The sequence below is a fragment of the Staurois parvus genome, unplaced genomic scaffold (assembly GCF_062004578.1).
Source record: "Staurois parvus isolate SC_StPar_1 unplaced genomic scaffold, SC_StPar_1.0 ptg000562l, whole genome shotgun sequence".
NCBI classification, from domain to species: Eukaryota; Metazoa; Chordata; class Amphibia; order Anura; family Ranidae; genus Staurois; species Staurois parvus.
Window position 1 is genome coordinate 3406269 of NW_028318358.1, and position 15218 is coordinate 3421486.

The 15218-nt window shown below is 43.7% G+C and overlaps 1 protein-coding gene across 2 annotated transcripts in view; it reads right to left on the minus strand.

The window, feature by feature from the left end:
- The window catches only part of PDE1B (phosphodiesterase 1B), a 470076-nt gene extending 457091 nt beyond the window's left edge, over positions 1 to 12985 (minus strand). The window contains exon 1 of one of the 2 annotated variants that reach the window (XM_089691396.1): positions 12636 to 12985. In XM_089691396.1, the coding sequence (XP_089547522.1) occupies positions 12636 to 12693 (58 nt within the window). In that variant the 5' untranslated portion in view covers positions 12694 to 12985. The remainder of the gene's footprint in view (positions 1 to 12635) is intronic. The other variant, XM_089691397.1, reaches the window with a different exon arrangement.
- Between the last annotated feature and the right edge of the window lie 2233 nt (positions 12986 to 15218).

The following is a 15218-nucleotide window of genomic DNA, read 5'->3' on the forward strand; positions in this document are numbered from 1 at the left end:
GAACAGGGGTCAGCAAGTGTCAGTGGGAGGAATAGTGCCCCATCATTGGTGTCACTGATACCAATGATGGGGCATTATTCCTCCCACTGACACCGACGATGGGGCACTTTTCCTCCCCCCCACTGACACCAACGATGGGACACTATTCCCCCCCCCCCACTGACACCAATGATGGGGCACTATTCCACCCCCCACTGACACCAATGATGGGACACTATTCCTCCCACTGACACCATTGATGGGGTGCTATTCCTCCCACTGACACCAATGATGGGGTGTTATTCCTCCCACTGACACCAATGATGGGACACTATTCCTCCCACTGACACCAATGATGGGGTGCTATTCCTCCCACTGACACCAATGATGGGGTGCAATTCCTCCCACTGACACCAATGATGGGACACTATTCCTCCCACTGACACCAATGATGGGGTGCTATTCCTCCCACTGACACCAATGATGGGGTGCTATTCCTCCCACTGACACCAATGACTGGGCACTATTCCTCCCACTGATACTAATGATGGGGCACGATTCTTCCCACTGGTGTGCATTGGAAGAGGGGTAGTCTTATACGGCGAGTATAGCCCAAACACTACATTTTAACAGGAAAAGTAGGGGGGTCGTCTTATACGCCCAGTCGTCTTATACGCCGGAAAATACGGTATATATATATAATGATAGATAAAATCATTTAAAGGTCTTTCCTGCTGCACACAGGTGGATGTACACCTCTGCAGACACTCTCACACTGCTATACCTCTGATAACTCATGGTTGCTCCAAAACATAACTACTATTATATACACAAGTGTATGCATTTGTAAGATTTGAGTGTTGTAAGTATGAGTATTGAGGAAACTAAAATCTACTGCTTTGTAAAATGACTGATGTCTGACATCTGTGACCGCTTGCCAGATCAAGAAAAGACACCTTTCACGATTTATAACACCAAAATTATTTTGGAGTTTAGTTCCATTTTCTGTGCCATTTTTTTTTTATTTTTTTTTAATTTAAGGATTTTTTAATTTGGTAATCTCTTTGACCTATTACACTTAGAAAAGTTCACCAAGATAGCATAACCTTTTCTTTTTTATAATTAACATTTTTATTGAGTTTTCATATGTATATACATACATTAAATTTGAAAAAGATAAGAGAAAGAAGGTCATCGATGGCAGAATTTTGTGAGGATATAGAACATACAATGTCATAAAATAACAGTAGAGGAGCAGTTAAATCCGTACAGTTTGGGCAGGTTGAGCAGAGATAAAGGCATCCCATGGGTTCCATACTGCCTCAAAGACAGTAATCGAGCAAGCATGTAAAGCGGTCAGATATTCCATTTGTCTAACGTCAGCAATAATTTTAAACAAAGTTGGCATTGACGGAGGTATGGAGGATAGCCAACACATAGGAATGCCTCTCCTGGCCGCAGTCAGAACATGCTTGGAAAGTGTCCTTGACAGTTTGGAGAGGCCTGGAAAAGGCAGGCTCAATAAAAAATACACAGGCTCGAAAAGGGAGGGAGGTATGCAATAGCAATTGTAGTAAAGACAAAACCTCTTCCCAAAAAGGAGTGATGGACCCACATTTCCAAAAAATATGATAGAGAGAGCCAAATTCTTTCCCACAGCACCAGCAGGCAGGAGAAGCATTCAGGTTACAGGCATTGAGTACTTCAGGAGTTTTGTACCACAACATTATAATTTTGTATGCATTTTCCTTATAGACTACACATACAGAAGATCTGGGTGCATTTTCCCAATTTTTTTTCCTTAGCATCAGATCAATATCACATTGTAAAAACTGGGACCACTTGCGCATGTAGTGGTGAGTGTCATCAGATAAGGGAGAAGCGTCCATAAGTAGTTTATATGTAGTAGAGATAATTCCCCTTTGATGTGGGCCCTGTATACATAGGTGCTCAAAGGGAGTAGGCTTTCCAAGGGTTATTGAGGGTGATATGGTAGAGAAAAAATGGCGTATCTGTAGGTAAACATATAGATGCTGGAAAGGTAGGTGATATTTTTTCTGGAGATCAGAGAATGGTTTTAGCTTCTGAGTCACAGGGTGTACTAAGTGGCATAGTTGGAAAAGGTCGGCTGCGACCCAAGGGAGCATTCTGGACATGGCCAGGGTATCTGGGAGGCTGGGATTAAAAAGAATGTTGGTCAGTGGAGAGCAATCGGAGGCCAGTGCAAATTTAGCCAATTAAGAGATGATGAAAAGAAGTGATATCCACCGCCGATGTCGACCAGAGGAGAGAGCATGGATGGGTCGGAGTTAATTGCAAAGATTCAATCTCGATCCACATGTTAGGGGGTATTGGGTGGACCATGACATTAGGAATCGAAGGTGGGTAGCGTAATAATAGGTCACTATATCCGGTGCCCCTAAGCCCCCCTAGAGTGTAAGGAGGGTAGTACAGTACGTGCTGTTCTATGATGTTTGTTGTGCCAAATGAAATGTAAGAGGGATTTCTGGAGGGAGTGTAGCTTGAACATAGGGATGGGAATGCGGAGAGTCGCGAATAAGTACAGGAGTTTGTGCAGCACAGTCATTTTTATTACATTGATGCGTTCAAGGAAGGTAATGGGTAAGGTATCCCAGAATTTAAAGGAGCAGCAAATAGCTACAAATAAGGGGGCAAACTTATCCTCATATATAGAGTGGTAGGAGGAAGGTTAGTACCCAGATATTTCAAAGAATGGGTGCACCATCGGTAAGGGAAGGCCTCTTGGAGGGAAGACAAGACATTGGGTGGGATGTGTAAGGGGAGTGCTTCAGTTTTGGACGTATTGACTTTGTAGCCTGACAAGGCCCCAAATTATCATAAAAGCTTATGTAGAACTGGTAGGGAGTCAAGAGGGTTCGAGAGTGTTAGGAGGATGTCGTCTGCAAACAGAAATAGTTTGTATTCACGTTCATGGGAACGTGATTAGACCGGATGGCAATAGCCAGCGGTTCCAAGCAGAGAATAAACAATAAGGGGGAAAGTGGACAGCCCTGTTGCGTACCGTTCGACATCTGAAAAGAAGGTGAGAGAAAAGAGGCCAGTCTGACCTGCAAAGAGGGGGAGGAATAAAGAACCTTCAAGGCTGCCATGAACGAGCCCCAGAAGCAAAACGTCTCCAAGACCATTAACATGTAGGGCCAGCTAAGGCGGTCAAAAGCTTTTTGAGCATCCAAACTCAACAGTATAGTAGGGATCCAAGATTGGTTAACCAGGTCAACCAGGTCAATGGACCTCCTGGTGTTTTCCGCAGCATGTCTGGCATGCACAAATCCTACTTGGTCCCTGTGTATGAGCTTGGAGATGAATCTGGACAGCCTATTGGCCAAGATCTTGTAGTCAGAGTTTAGTAAAGCAATGGGACGATAGTTGTCCAGGATAGAGTGGTCTTTGTCAGGTTTGGGGATAACAGAAATATAAGCACAAGAGAAACCAGCCTGAGGTGTGACGCTTTTAAAAAGATCTTGGTATAGAAAGAGAAGGTGAGGGGCCAGAGGGCCAATAAAGGTCTTAAAATAAGAATAGGGTAGTCCATCTGGTCCCAGGGTTTTGCGAGAGGGGAGGTGTTTGACTGTGTTGAATAATTCCTCAGATGAGACGTCTGCATTAAAGGTCGAAATGTCAGAAGGTGATAGCTTCGGTAACGATAGGGGATCAAAAAAACTATCAAAGGACGCTTTTGTGAGGTGGGATGAAAATCAAACAGTTGTAAAGATTCTCATAATATAAACCAAAGAGTGTGAGACCATTACATGGGGGTCATAAGTAGGGTCCCCATTGGGTTGGGTTAGGTGGTCTGGCAACGTAGAGGAAGATTGTGCTTTGATCCGATTAACGAGCATGCAATGTGGTTTGTTAGAAAATTTGTCGAATTTCTGTTTGACCCAAAGGAGGGATTGTGCAGATTTACTTGAGTCGAGAGCCTTGATTTGGTCATGAAGAGAAGTCACCTTGTAGAGCCCAGATATAGACGGTTTTGCAAGTAATCGACGTTCAGCCGAAGATAATTGGTGGATGAGAGATGCCTTGGCGCTCGCCGAGGATTTTTTCAAATGAGAGCCCATAGTGATGCAGAGTCCCCGAAATACAGCCTTATGGGCTTCCCACAGAGTTGAGGTAGAGGTTACTGAGCCAACATTGTGGCGAAAATACACATCTAATCCTTGGAGGGGCTCATCTTGGAGATGGGCTGTAGTAAGAAAAGTCTCATTGAGGCGCCAGTGGCATGCTTTCAACATAACGTTAGGAAAAAGGAAATTCAGGGTCAGGGAAGCGTGGTCAGACCACTTGATAGAAACTGCAGTTGACCCGTATTCGGGGCATACAAATTCAACAAAACAAGGGGAGTGTCACCAAGCATACATTCCAAAATAATAAAACGACCCCGTGGGTTGACTTTGGAGGAAACGACCCAAAGGGAGCAGTGCATCCGGATCAGAATCGCCACTCCAGCCATCCCAGTAGGGTCGAAAGCCGAGCAGGATTGGGGAAAAAAACCTTGAGGCAAAACGAAAGGAGCCATTCGATTTAAAATGGGTCTCCAGAACAAAAATGAAGTCTGCTCCTGAGGATCGAAACACCTTCAAAGCCATCCACCGTTTTTGGATGGAATTAAGACCTTTGACATTATACGATAATAACCGTAAGGCCATCATAAAACAATGATGTACATAGCATTTGTACCAGCAGAAAAATTAAATGGAATCAATAAAACAAAACGAAAAGCAGAAAAAACAAAAATCCAATATACGGATATAACACATACAATATAAACCATGGGAATTACAGCAAAAAAAATAGATATCTGTAGTGATTTAAACTTGGGAGAAATGACTAGACCCAAGTCATCTAAGCCAATGCCTAAACGAGTTTGGGGGCAACACAACAACTGACACATCTTGGCAATCATCAATCCCGGTAAGAAAAAAAAAATAAGTGCACCCAACTAGGGCTCGGCCAGATAAACAAAAACAATGCAATAACAGGGGAGGGGGGAGATTCCTGAGTAGCCTCGAGAAGTCACCCCAGAAGGTCGTCAAGTAGGCACATCACTTGATCGAGGAGGTCGTGGGCATTGGGGAGTGCGAGAGAGGCGCTTCCGGCCCCCCACGAACTGGTGTCCAGATCTTGTTAGGGGTGGCGGAGGGACGGGACGGGGTAGGTGGCAGTGAGGATGTGTCTTCCAATAGAGAGGGGAGTCCCAGCTGCTTGAGGAAGGAGTCCACCTCATGGAGGTCACGCAAGATAACTTGGGCGTTGTCCTTAGAAATGACTAGCTTGAAGGGGAATCCCCAACGATAAGGAACGTGGTGCTGCTGAAGATGAGTGGTGATCAGTTTCAGTGCCTGCCGTTTGGCCAGGGTAATCAGAGAAAGATCTCTGAAGAGTTGGAGTCTGTCCCCTTTAAATTCCAAGAGGGTTTATTGCGGACTGAGGAAAGCAGGGCTTCTTTGCTTTAAAAAAAATGGAAGCGGACAATGACGTAGCGGGGTCTGGTGCCTTCAGTAGGTTTTGGGCCCAGAGAGCAATGAGCCCTATTCAACAGCCAATCCGCTTCCTGAACCATGGGGGCAGTTGCGGTAAAACAGGACAATAGATGTCAGTGGAGTTGGGATTCAACAATTGATTCAGACATACCGCGAATACGAAAGTTCTGGAGGCGTTCCGTTTTCCAAAACTTCTTGTTGGAGTTGCATTTGGGACATGAAATGCTTCAGATACGCGTTGTCTTCCTCCAAAACATGAACGTATTGTACCAATTCATCGAACTTATTCTCCAATTGATCCGTATGGTCCCTGATCTGGGCTATTTCCCCCCTAAGATCCAAGGCCAGCTTCCCAACTTCAGCAGATATGCTAGCAGTGATGTTGCGCAGAAATACTTGCAGTTTGTCATCTAATGAAGAGACTGTGAGAGAAGATGAGGCAGGCTGAAAGGCAGGGGCAGATGATGATGCTAAGGATTGCCCTGTAAAAGGGTGGTCTGCTGTCCCCCCTGCCTTTGCCAGGTGCCCGGGGTCCTCCAGCTGAGGGCTATCATATGCTGAGGTTGCAAGGTGCTCAATGGGGGGATGATCTGCAGTACCACCTTCCACTGCTGGGGGGTAGCCTCTGTGGGCTAGTGGTGGCACTTGAGGCCAGGGATTGTGGCCTAGTAAGGAAGCAATGGAGCGATGAGGGCCATTGATCTGACGGCGGCAGGGAGTGGGGCTTCCAGTGCGCAATCTTCCCCATTTGTTGCCTGTGTTGTCGGGCCGGGTGCAGATCTTATAGGGCTCCCCCGGTGTTTGGAGCAGCTGATGGTACTGAGCGGGAGAGTTGGGAAGGCCGGGGATGAGCATAGCTCTGCTACTGAGCGTCCTCCATCATCCAAGGTCGTGCATGCGCCCCCCTGTGCCATTTCTAATTCATAATCATTCATAAGCATTGCATGTGGAGGAATATCATTATATGACTGCTGTCATCTGCAGAAGAAAACACAGCCAGAGCTTCAGAGTAGACAGTTCTGCTCACATGTTTATTCTTATATGTGTCTCGGGGATCAGCTGTAAGTAAATTAATCCACTACTCCATGACCCCGTTTAACGGTAGATGCAGACTGTGAATTTTACAGTATTAAACTGGTCATGAAAATATTACAAATGCCAGTCATTCATTAATTAGTTAGCAATGACAACTTGTTTAGGTCAGTGCCTCCAGCAAGGTGATTGTTCATTTATGTCATTCTGCATGGCTAGTGCTTCCTTCTGAGAAAACAGCCACATATTCTGACCATAGACTTTAGTGGGTACTTGGACACCCTCTGGCTAAATTGCGTTCTGAGCACTCTGTAATCGTGTACACTTGGCTCTGTGTACTCTGTGCTGGGAGTATGCTGCCCATGCTGAATTAAAGAGGAGGGGAGGGATAACAATATTCGATGGAACAAGTTTTTTTAGTTTCCCCATAAGAAACAGACATTGATGTTTGTGGGCACCTACAGACATGGGATTGCCACCTGATCCAAAGGAAAACAGTCATACTGTGGGACTCTAATCTCATCTCATGTTATCTTTGTACAGTAAAAAAAAAGTGTAGTAGCCATAGCAACCAAAAAGCTTTATCCAAACAAATTACATTTTTCATTGAACTGACTTCAGTAAATGCAATAATGCTCGATCCCTACAGGTTACTGAACTTTATACATCATTAATGTTCATCCCACTGCTTTACTGAATAAGACTGCTTGATTTCAAAGATATGCACTCTTCATCTATAATAGTGTAACTATTTACTGCTCTTTATGCTGTGTATTATTGTATTATGCTAGCCATACATGCATCGATTTTTTTTTTATTTGATTTTACAGCAGCCCCATGAGATAGTCAGATGCAGGATTCCTTTTTCCAACTGGCCAAGCATGCTTTTCTAGGTTTCTTGAATTCATTTGAATTCATAAAAAACAGAAAAAAACTGATGGTTTCTGGAATAATCATTTGATATGCCAGAAAAAAAGGAAAATAGATGGTCTGGTAGGCATGCTTAGGACTGAATAAAAAAATGTGTATTACACCAGATGCTTTTAAAATGCCATTGTAAATTATTTTTTAAAAATCCAATTTGCCATTTTCAATTTGACAGAAAAACATCAGTTGAAAGTGGTTGAAATGAAAACTACACACGTTCAGTTCTCCTTAGACTTGATGGAAATACTGAAAAATGTATCATACAGAAGGATCTAACTATTGTATAAACTATACAGTTAACACTTTAAAAAGGTGAGCCCTAGTCATCGCTACTGATGTACATTATTTGCAAATACCTACACATTGGGGTTGATTTACTAACAGCGCAGAGTGCATCTCTGCATAAAAACCAATCAGCTTCCAGTTTTTTTTGTCAAAGATTAACTGAACAAGCAGGAGTTAGAAGTTGATTGGTTACCACATTTTGTGTATACCAGCTTTAGTAAATCCCCCCCACTGCATATATAGAGCAGAGCCCAGCCTGTCAGAGTAATATGTGTATGGAACCGTAAGTATGTTCCATGTATAGAACCCAATTTACTGAATGTTTTAGGCAAATATTTAGGGAACCTAAAACTTTATTATGAAACTGCACAACACACGTACACTTATTACAAAAGGCAGTAGAAATATGAAAGATGTGGATTAATCCAAAATTCACCTTTTATTGGTTTACAGCAGTAAGAATAATGAAATATAGTTGTGGATTGGGTGCTTTGAGTTATCACACTTTGAACAATGCCCTCCCCACAAGCATATTTTTTTTACAGCCACTAGATCTTTTTTAGGACAGAACTGCAGTATATCTGCAACATAATAAACAGAGTCTGAAATAGCACTGCGTAGAATATCCTTGTTGAAATTACAAGTTTATTGTTAAATGTTATCTTGTTATATAACATGCTTTTGAATTCAGTACAGTGATGCCCAATACATCCAGTAGCAGTGGGCACTGATGCTTAATATATTTTAGCATAATTAGAACAAATCTGGCAATTAATTTGTTTTGTCTGAGCTCTTGGTCTGTCTTTTTAGCAAAGTGCATCGTATGCCTAGTACAGCACAGTGGATTCCCATACTCTAAGATCTCTATTAATCAGCAGCATGGTATCTTGGTACTCTTTCCTGTATCTAAATTTATCAAGCCTGTGCACTAATTTAATCAGCTATGACAACACTCAAGTCACTCTAGCATACCATGCTTAAAGAACTTCGCCAGACAATACACCGCATCAAAGACATGATTCTGCTTTCTAGCGTACCTGGGAAATGCTGACTTTGTTAACATCACAGTGTTTAACATTTAAAGCCTTTTCATGAAATATTTGTAAATATTATTGTGTTATATTGGTTGTGAAGACAGGCTTACATAACTATGGAAAAGCTTCTATTCTTAAGAATGTCATAGAAGCTCAGTTTCTTACAGTTAAACCCTTCTATTCCAGGAATGCCATGCAGAAACAAGTTGGCGCCATACTGCTCTTGGCATTGGTAGATTTTCAGCTCACAGCAATGGTGGCACTTGTTTGTTTTGTATCATTGCGGACATGCTGCCTGCATCACTACTAAGCTGGGCAGGGGCATAACCATGCCCTGGTGTAAGGCATTAAAACCATTAATGACACCCAATGTTTATATACATTCTTCTTACAGAAAATATTCAATCCTATTCTTTAAACCACTATCAAGCCAAGTGAAGTAACCCATAAGATCTAGGCTTCAGTTCAGTTCATTTATTTAAGAAATTATTTTTGTCCACTGCACTTAATGCACTTTGCAACATTCTATTAAATAGGTCACTTTGTATATCAGCATAGGGCTGATCTTTTATGAAGACCTAATAGTCCACAAGCATAGTACAAACAAGAAAAGTTTTCAGCACCATGGATAATATATGTTGCAGCATATTTTTACTAAAATTCACATATAATTATTATATTATTCACAATATACACATAATATAAAACATCAGAGTGAAAAATCATTTTTGTACCCTCTTCAATCTTTAATACTCAAAGAATTGTGCTATGAATCAATTATATATATATATATATATATATATATATATTATATACATGTATATACTCACACACACCTATACAGTATATGTATTTTTTGATTTAAATGATTTGATCTTCTCACATGGTCAATCATCCATAAGTATTAGACGTTTAGACACAGTGATAAATTGATTTCCTATGCATATTGCACATTCACGACAGCTACAGGTTACTCAATGATTCTGCCTTTAAATCACTTTGCTGTGCACCCAGCTGAACACAAGTTGCATGCAGTACCATATGCTATAGCCAACAGCTGAGTGCAGGTTCAGAGAGTTTTAATGCATAGTCAATTCAGTAATGGGGCAATGTGAAAACGGTCTTCGTTCGGTAGCAGTTTGGACTCAATCCTGTGATGGGGGCAATGTGAAGTCACTTCAGTAATGGGTACAATATGAGGTCGGTCCAGTGATGGGTCAATGTGGAGTTGGTTCAGTGATCAGTATGTAATCAGTCTAGTAATGGTTGCAGTGTGGTATCAGTCCAGAGATGGCTGCAGTGTGGGGTCAATCCTGTCAATAGGGCAATATGGAGTTGGTCCAGTGATGGGGCAATGAGAGGTTTGTCTAGTGATCGGTGCAATGTGGAAAAAGTCCAGTGATGGTTGTGATTTGGGGTCAACCCAGTCACATGGGCAATGTGGAGTCAGTCCTGTGATGGTAATGCAGAATCAAGTGATGGGACAATGTAAAATTGGACCAGTGATCGTTGCAATGTGGAGTCAATCAAATGACGGAGGCAATGTGGCAGCATTCCAGTGATGAGGGGTAATGTGGGGTCAATCCAGGAACAAGGGTAATGTGGAGTTAGTTCAGTGATGGTTTCAATGTAGGGTCAACCCAATGACAGGGGCAATGTGAAGTCATTCCAGTGATGGAGGCAATGTGACGTCATTCCAGTGATTGAGGCAATGTGAAGTCAGTCCAGTGACTGAGGCAATGTGAAGTCAGTCCAGTGATGGAGGCAACATGGAGTCAGTCCAGTGATGGAGGCAACATGGAGTCAGTCCAGTGATGGAGGCAACGTGGAGACAGTCCAGTGATGGAGGCAACGCGGAGTCAGTCCAGTGATGGAGGCAATGTGAAGTCAGTCCAGTGATGGAGGCAATGTGAAGTCAGTCCAGTGATGGAGGCAATGTGGAGTCAGTCCAGTGATGGAGGCAATGTGGAGTCAGTCCAGTGATGGTTGCAGTGTGGAAACAGTCCCATGATGAGGCAATGTACAATCAGTTCAGTGACATAGGCAATGCTGAATCAGTCCAGTGATGAGAGCAATGTTAAGTCAGTGCAGTCATGGGGGTAATATAGGCTCAGTGTAGTGATGGGTAAAATGTGGGCTCAGTGCAGTGATGTATACAATGTGGGTTCAATATAGTAATGGGATCAATGTGGGTTCACTGCAATTATCAGCACACTGTGGGCTCAGGTCAGTGATGGGTACAATGTGGGCTCAGGTCAGTGATGGGTACACTGTGGGCTCAGGTCATTGAGGGGTACACTGTGGGCTCAGGTTGATGAGAAGTGCACTGTGGGCTCAGGTCAGTGAGGGGTACACTGTGGGCTCAAGTAAGTGAGGATTACACTGTGTGCTCAGGTCAGTAAGAGGTACACTGTGGGCTCAGGTCAGTAAGAGGTACACTGTTGGCTCAGGTCAGTGAGGGATACACTTTGGGCTCAGGTCAGTGGTGGGTACACTGTAGGCTATGGTAAGTAAGGGTTATACTGTGGGCTCAGGTCAGTGGTGGGTACACTGTAGGCTCAGGTGAGTGAGGAGTACACTGTGGGCTCAGGTCAGTGATGGGTACACTGTGGGCTCAGGTCAGTGATGGGTACACTGAGGGCTCAGGTCAGTGAGGGATACACTTTGGGCTCAGGTCAGTGGTGGGTACACTGTAGGCTGTGGTGGGTACACTGTGGGCTCAGGTCAGTGATGGGTACACTGTGGGCTCAGGTCAGTGATGGGTACACTGTGGGCTCAAGTCAGTGATGGGTACACTGTGGGCTCAGGTCATTGAGGGGTACACTGTGGGCTCAGGTTGATGAGAAGTGCACTGTGGGCTCAGGTCAGTGAGGGGTACACTGTGGGCTCAAGTAAGTGAGGATTACACTGTGTGCTCAGGTCAGTAAGAGGTACACTGTGGGCTCAGGTCAGTAAGAGGTACACTGTTGGCTCAGGTCAGTGAGGGATACACTTTGGGCTCAGGTCAGTGGTGGGTACACTGTAGGCTATGGTAAGTAAGGGTTACACTGTGGGCTCAGGTCAGTGGTGGGTACACTGTAGGCTCAGGTGAGTGAGGAGTACACTGTGGGCTCAGGTCAGTGATGGGTACACTGTGGGCTCAGGTCAGTGATGGGTACACTGTGGGCTCAGGTCAGTGAGGGATAAACTTTGGGCTCAGGTCAGTGGTGGGTACACTGTAGGCTGTGGTGGGTACACTGTGGGCTCAGGTCAGTGATGGCTACACTGTGGGCTCAGGTCAGTGATGGGTACACTGTGGGCTCAGGTCAGTGATGGGTACACTGTGGGCTCAGGTCAGTGATGGGTACACTGTGGGCTCAGGTCAGTGAATGGTACACTGTGGGCTCAGGTCAGTGAATGGTACACTGTGGGCTCAGGTCAGTGACGGGTACACTGTGGGCTCAGGTCAGTGATGGGTACACTGTGGGCTCAGGTCAGTGACGGGTACACTGTGGGCTCAGGTCAGTGACGGGTACACTGTGGGCTCAGGTCAGTGATGGGTACACTGTAGGCTGTGGTGGGTACACTGTAGGCTGTGGTGGGTACACTGTGGGCTCAGGTCAGTGATGGGTACACTGTGGGCTCAGGTCAGTGATGGGCACACTGTGGGCTCAGGTCAGTGATGGGTACACTGTGGGCTCAGGTCAGTGATGGGTACACTGTGGGCTCAGGTCAGTGATGGGTACACTGTGGGCTCAGGTCAGTGATGGGTACACTGTGGGCTCAGGTCAGTGATGGGTACACTGTGGGCTCAGGTCAGTGAACGGTGCAGTGTGCAGAGATGAAGCGCAGAGCGCAGGGACAGGTCCTGTACCTGGATGGAGATGAATGGGAGCTCCTCTCTGCAGCCTCCGTGTCGCTGATTGGGACATGTCTGCACAGGTACGCCTCCGCTTTCACTTGCTGAAGATCCCGGGGGAAGCTCCCGGTGCCGATGTTAGTCCCCGGTGTCCACCGTGCTCCCCAATAACCGGGAGGCTGTGTCCTGGTCCTGTAGGTTGTAGCGAAGTCCGTGTGTGTGACCTGCTGATCCGGCCAGGCTGTGTATGTGTCTGCAGAGGGGAGCACCGCCGATTCACATCACTGGAGAGAGGAGAGGAGGGGAGAGGAGAGGAGAGGAGAAGAGAGGAGGGGAGAGGAGGGGATCAACACTGATACAGGAGAGATGACAGCAGAGGAGGCAATCACACAATAGGAGAGGAAGAAGAGTGATAAACACATAGAGGGACAGAGGCAGGGAAAAAAAACATTTCTACAAGAAGTGCACAACTAAATATGTACTTGTATTATAATACAGTCTTCAACAGGGTTAACATAAAATTACTTAATAAATGAAAAAAGCTCCATAACATCTTGTCACATCAGGAATGTATTAGCATCTACAGGTCCCTGATTATTTTGTGGGACTATTGGTAGTTGGCTATAAAATAGCAGCTGTAGGTGGCTGCAGTACAGATCTGTGCAGCACTGGGTAACCGCTGGAGCTGCCAATTCACTCTACAGATCCAAACACTGCAGAAAAAGTCAATGGCTGGAATCACAGGGACAAATACCTTCCATTGACTGCAGGTTTTTCTAGCAACAGCATTGCTTCACACACTTCAGTTTTATTATCGGATCAATGTGCAGGTCAATGAAAATGATCCAATTGGCAAACAATCGAATAGATATAACTTCCCTTCCAATCAATGTCAACTTGTTTTACGTGGGATTCAATTAAACTCAATCAATTGGCCAGGGTGGAAAATTAACAATCATTTTGCATTGCTTAGTAGCACTAGGATGCTTTGATCATGAATTTGGTCAAATTTTGATTGATCAGATTGTAAGATTGGATAGTGCAAAACAAAGATGCTATTGTTAACTTCAGATTTAACTATCTGTAAAAATCTATTTCTACACCTGTGGCATATTGATCAAATGGATTGTTAGGTACAGATAGATTATTCCTATCAGAAGAGATTGATCAGAAAATAAATCAGACATTTATCGAAGCATGAATGGCCACCATAAGAGTGCAAATCTGTTTCTTCTACACATTGCTGTTAAAACAAAATCTCTCCTGGACCTTACTCTGTCCATACACACAGGAATTGTGAGTCAGTTTTAATCATTTTCAGTCAGCTTTGGAAAAGCCCTCTCTCTGTTTCTGTCTAAAATGAGAAGAAAAATTCTAGTGTTAGGTTGTATTGATCTGTTCAGTCATTTCTGCACTAGAACGGGTCAATTCTATCAATTCTATAATGGACATGATGACATTCTTCTCCTATCACATTTGCAAAGTCCAAAATTACAATGATTTATGAGGTACCACACATATACGCAACATTAATAAAAATAACATTCTTATATATTATAAACAAATAAAATCCCCTCTGGACTATATATATATATATATATATATATATATATATATATATTTCTATATATATAGATGTATATTTATATATTATATTATATAATATATTCTATATCATATTATATATATATAATATAGAATATATAATATATAAATATATAGCCCAGAGGGGATTTTATTTATTTATCATATATAAGAATGTTATTTTTACTAACGTTGTGTATATATATATAATATAATATATTACATATTTATTTATTTTTACATTTTTTTTACAACAGTATACATAAGTGATACTTCAAAAGGCTGATCCATCATTGGAATTTTAGTTGCACTAGAAAATAGTTAAAATTATTTGACCATTTTAAAGTCTATGGCAGGGGTGTCCAAACTTTTTTCAAAGAGGGCCAGATTGGATGAAGTGAACATGGTGGAGGGCCGAACATTTTTCCGAACATTCTTTGAACCATTACAATTAAATGCAAATAAATTATTTTATGCCACGTTAATTGCAAACGACATACTTTTCATTTCATAACATTAAGATCAACTGACAGCTGAGTTTTCACAATATATTGAAAATACATTTTAAAAAAACTTACCTGCACTAATGTGAAGGGTGAAAAGGGTAGCTGGAGCTGAAGTCTCTGCTCGGCAGCCAGGAGGGGAAGAGAAACACACTTCACGCTGGAAGCCCGGCCCTGACGTCACCGCCCTCTGTCGCTCCCAGCGCGGCGCAGTCACGCATGCGCACTGCTCTCAAGCAGAAGACTGTCTGCCACAGAAGGGAGGGCCGTGCGACAGCCGCATTTACACAGACCAGGGAGAACGCGCCGCAGTCAGGCATGCGCACTGCCCTCTACTCTCAAGCAGAAGACTGTCTGCCATAGAAGGGAGGGCCGTGGGAGGGCCACATTACACAGAGCAGGGAGGGCTGTTGGAGGGCCGTATTAAACCGACCCCCGGGCCGTAAATGGCCCGCGGGCCGGACTTTGGACATACCTGGTCTATGACAAGTGTAGGTATATGTAATTGGTC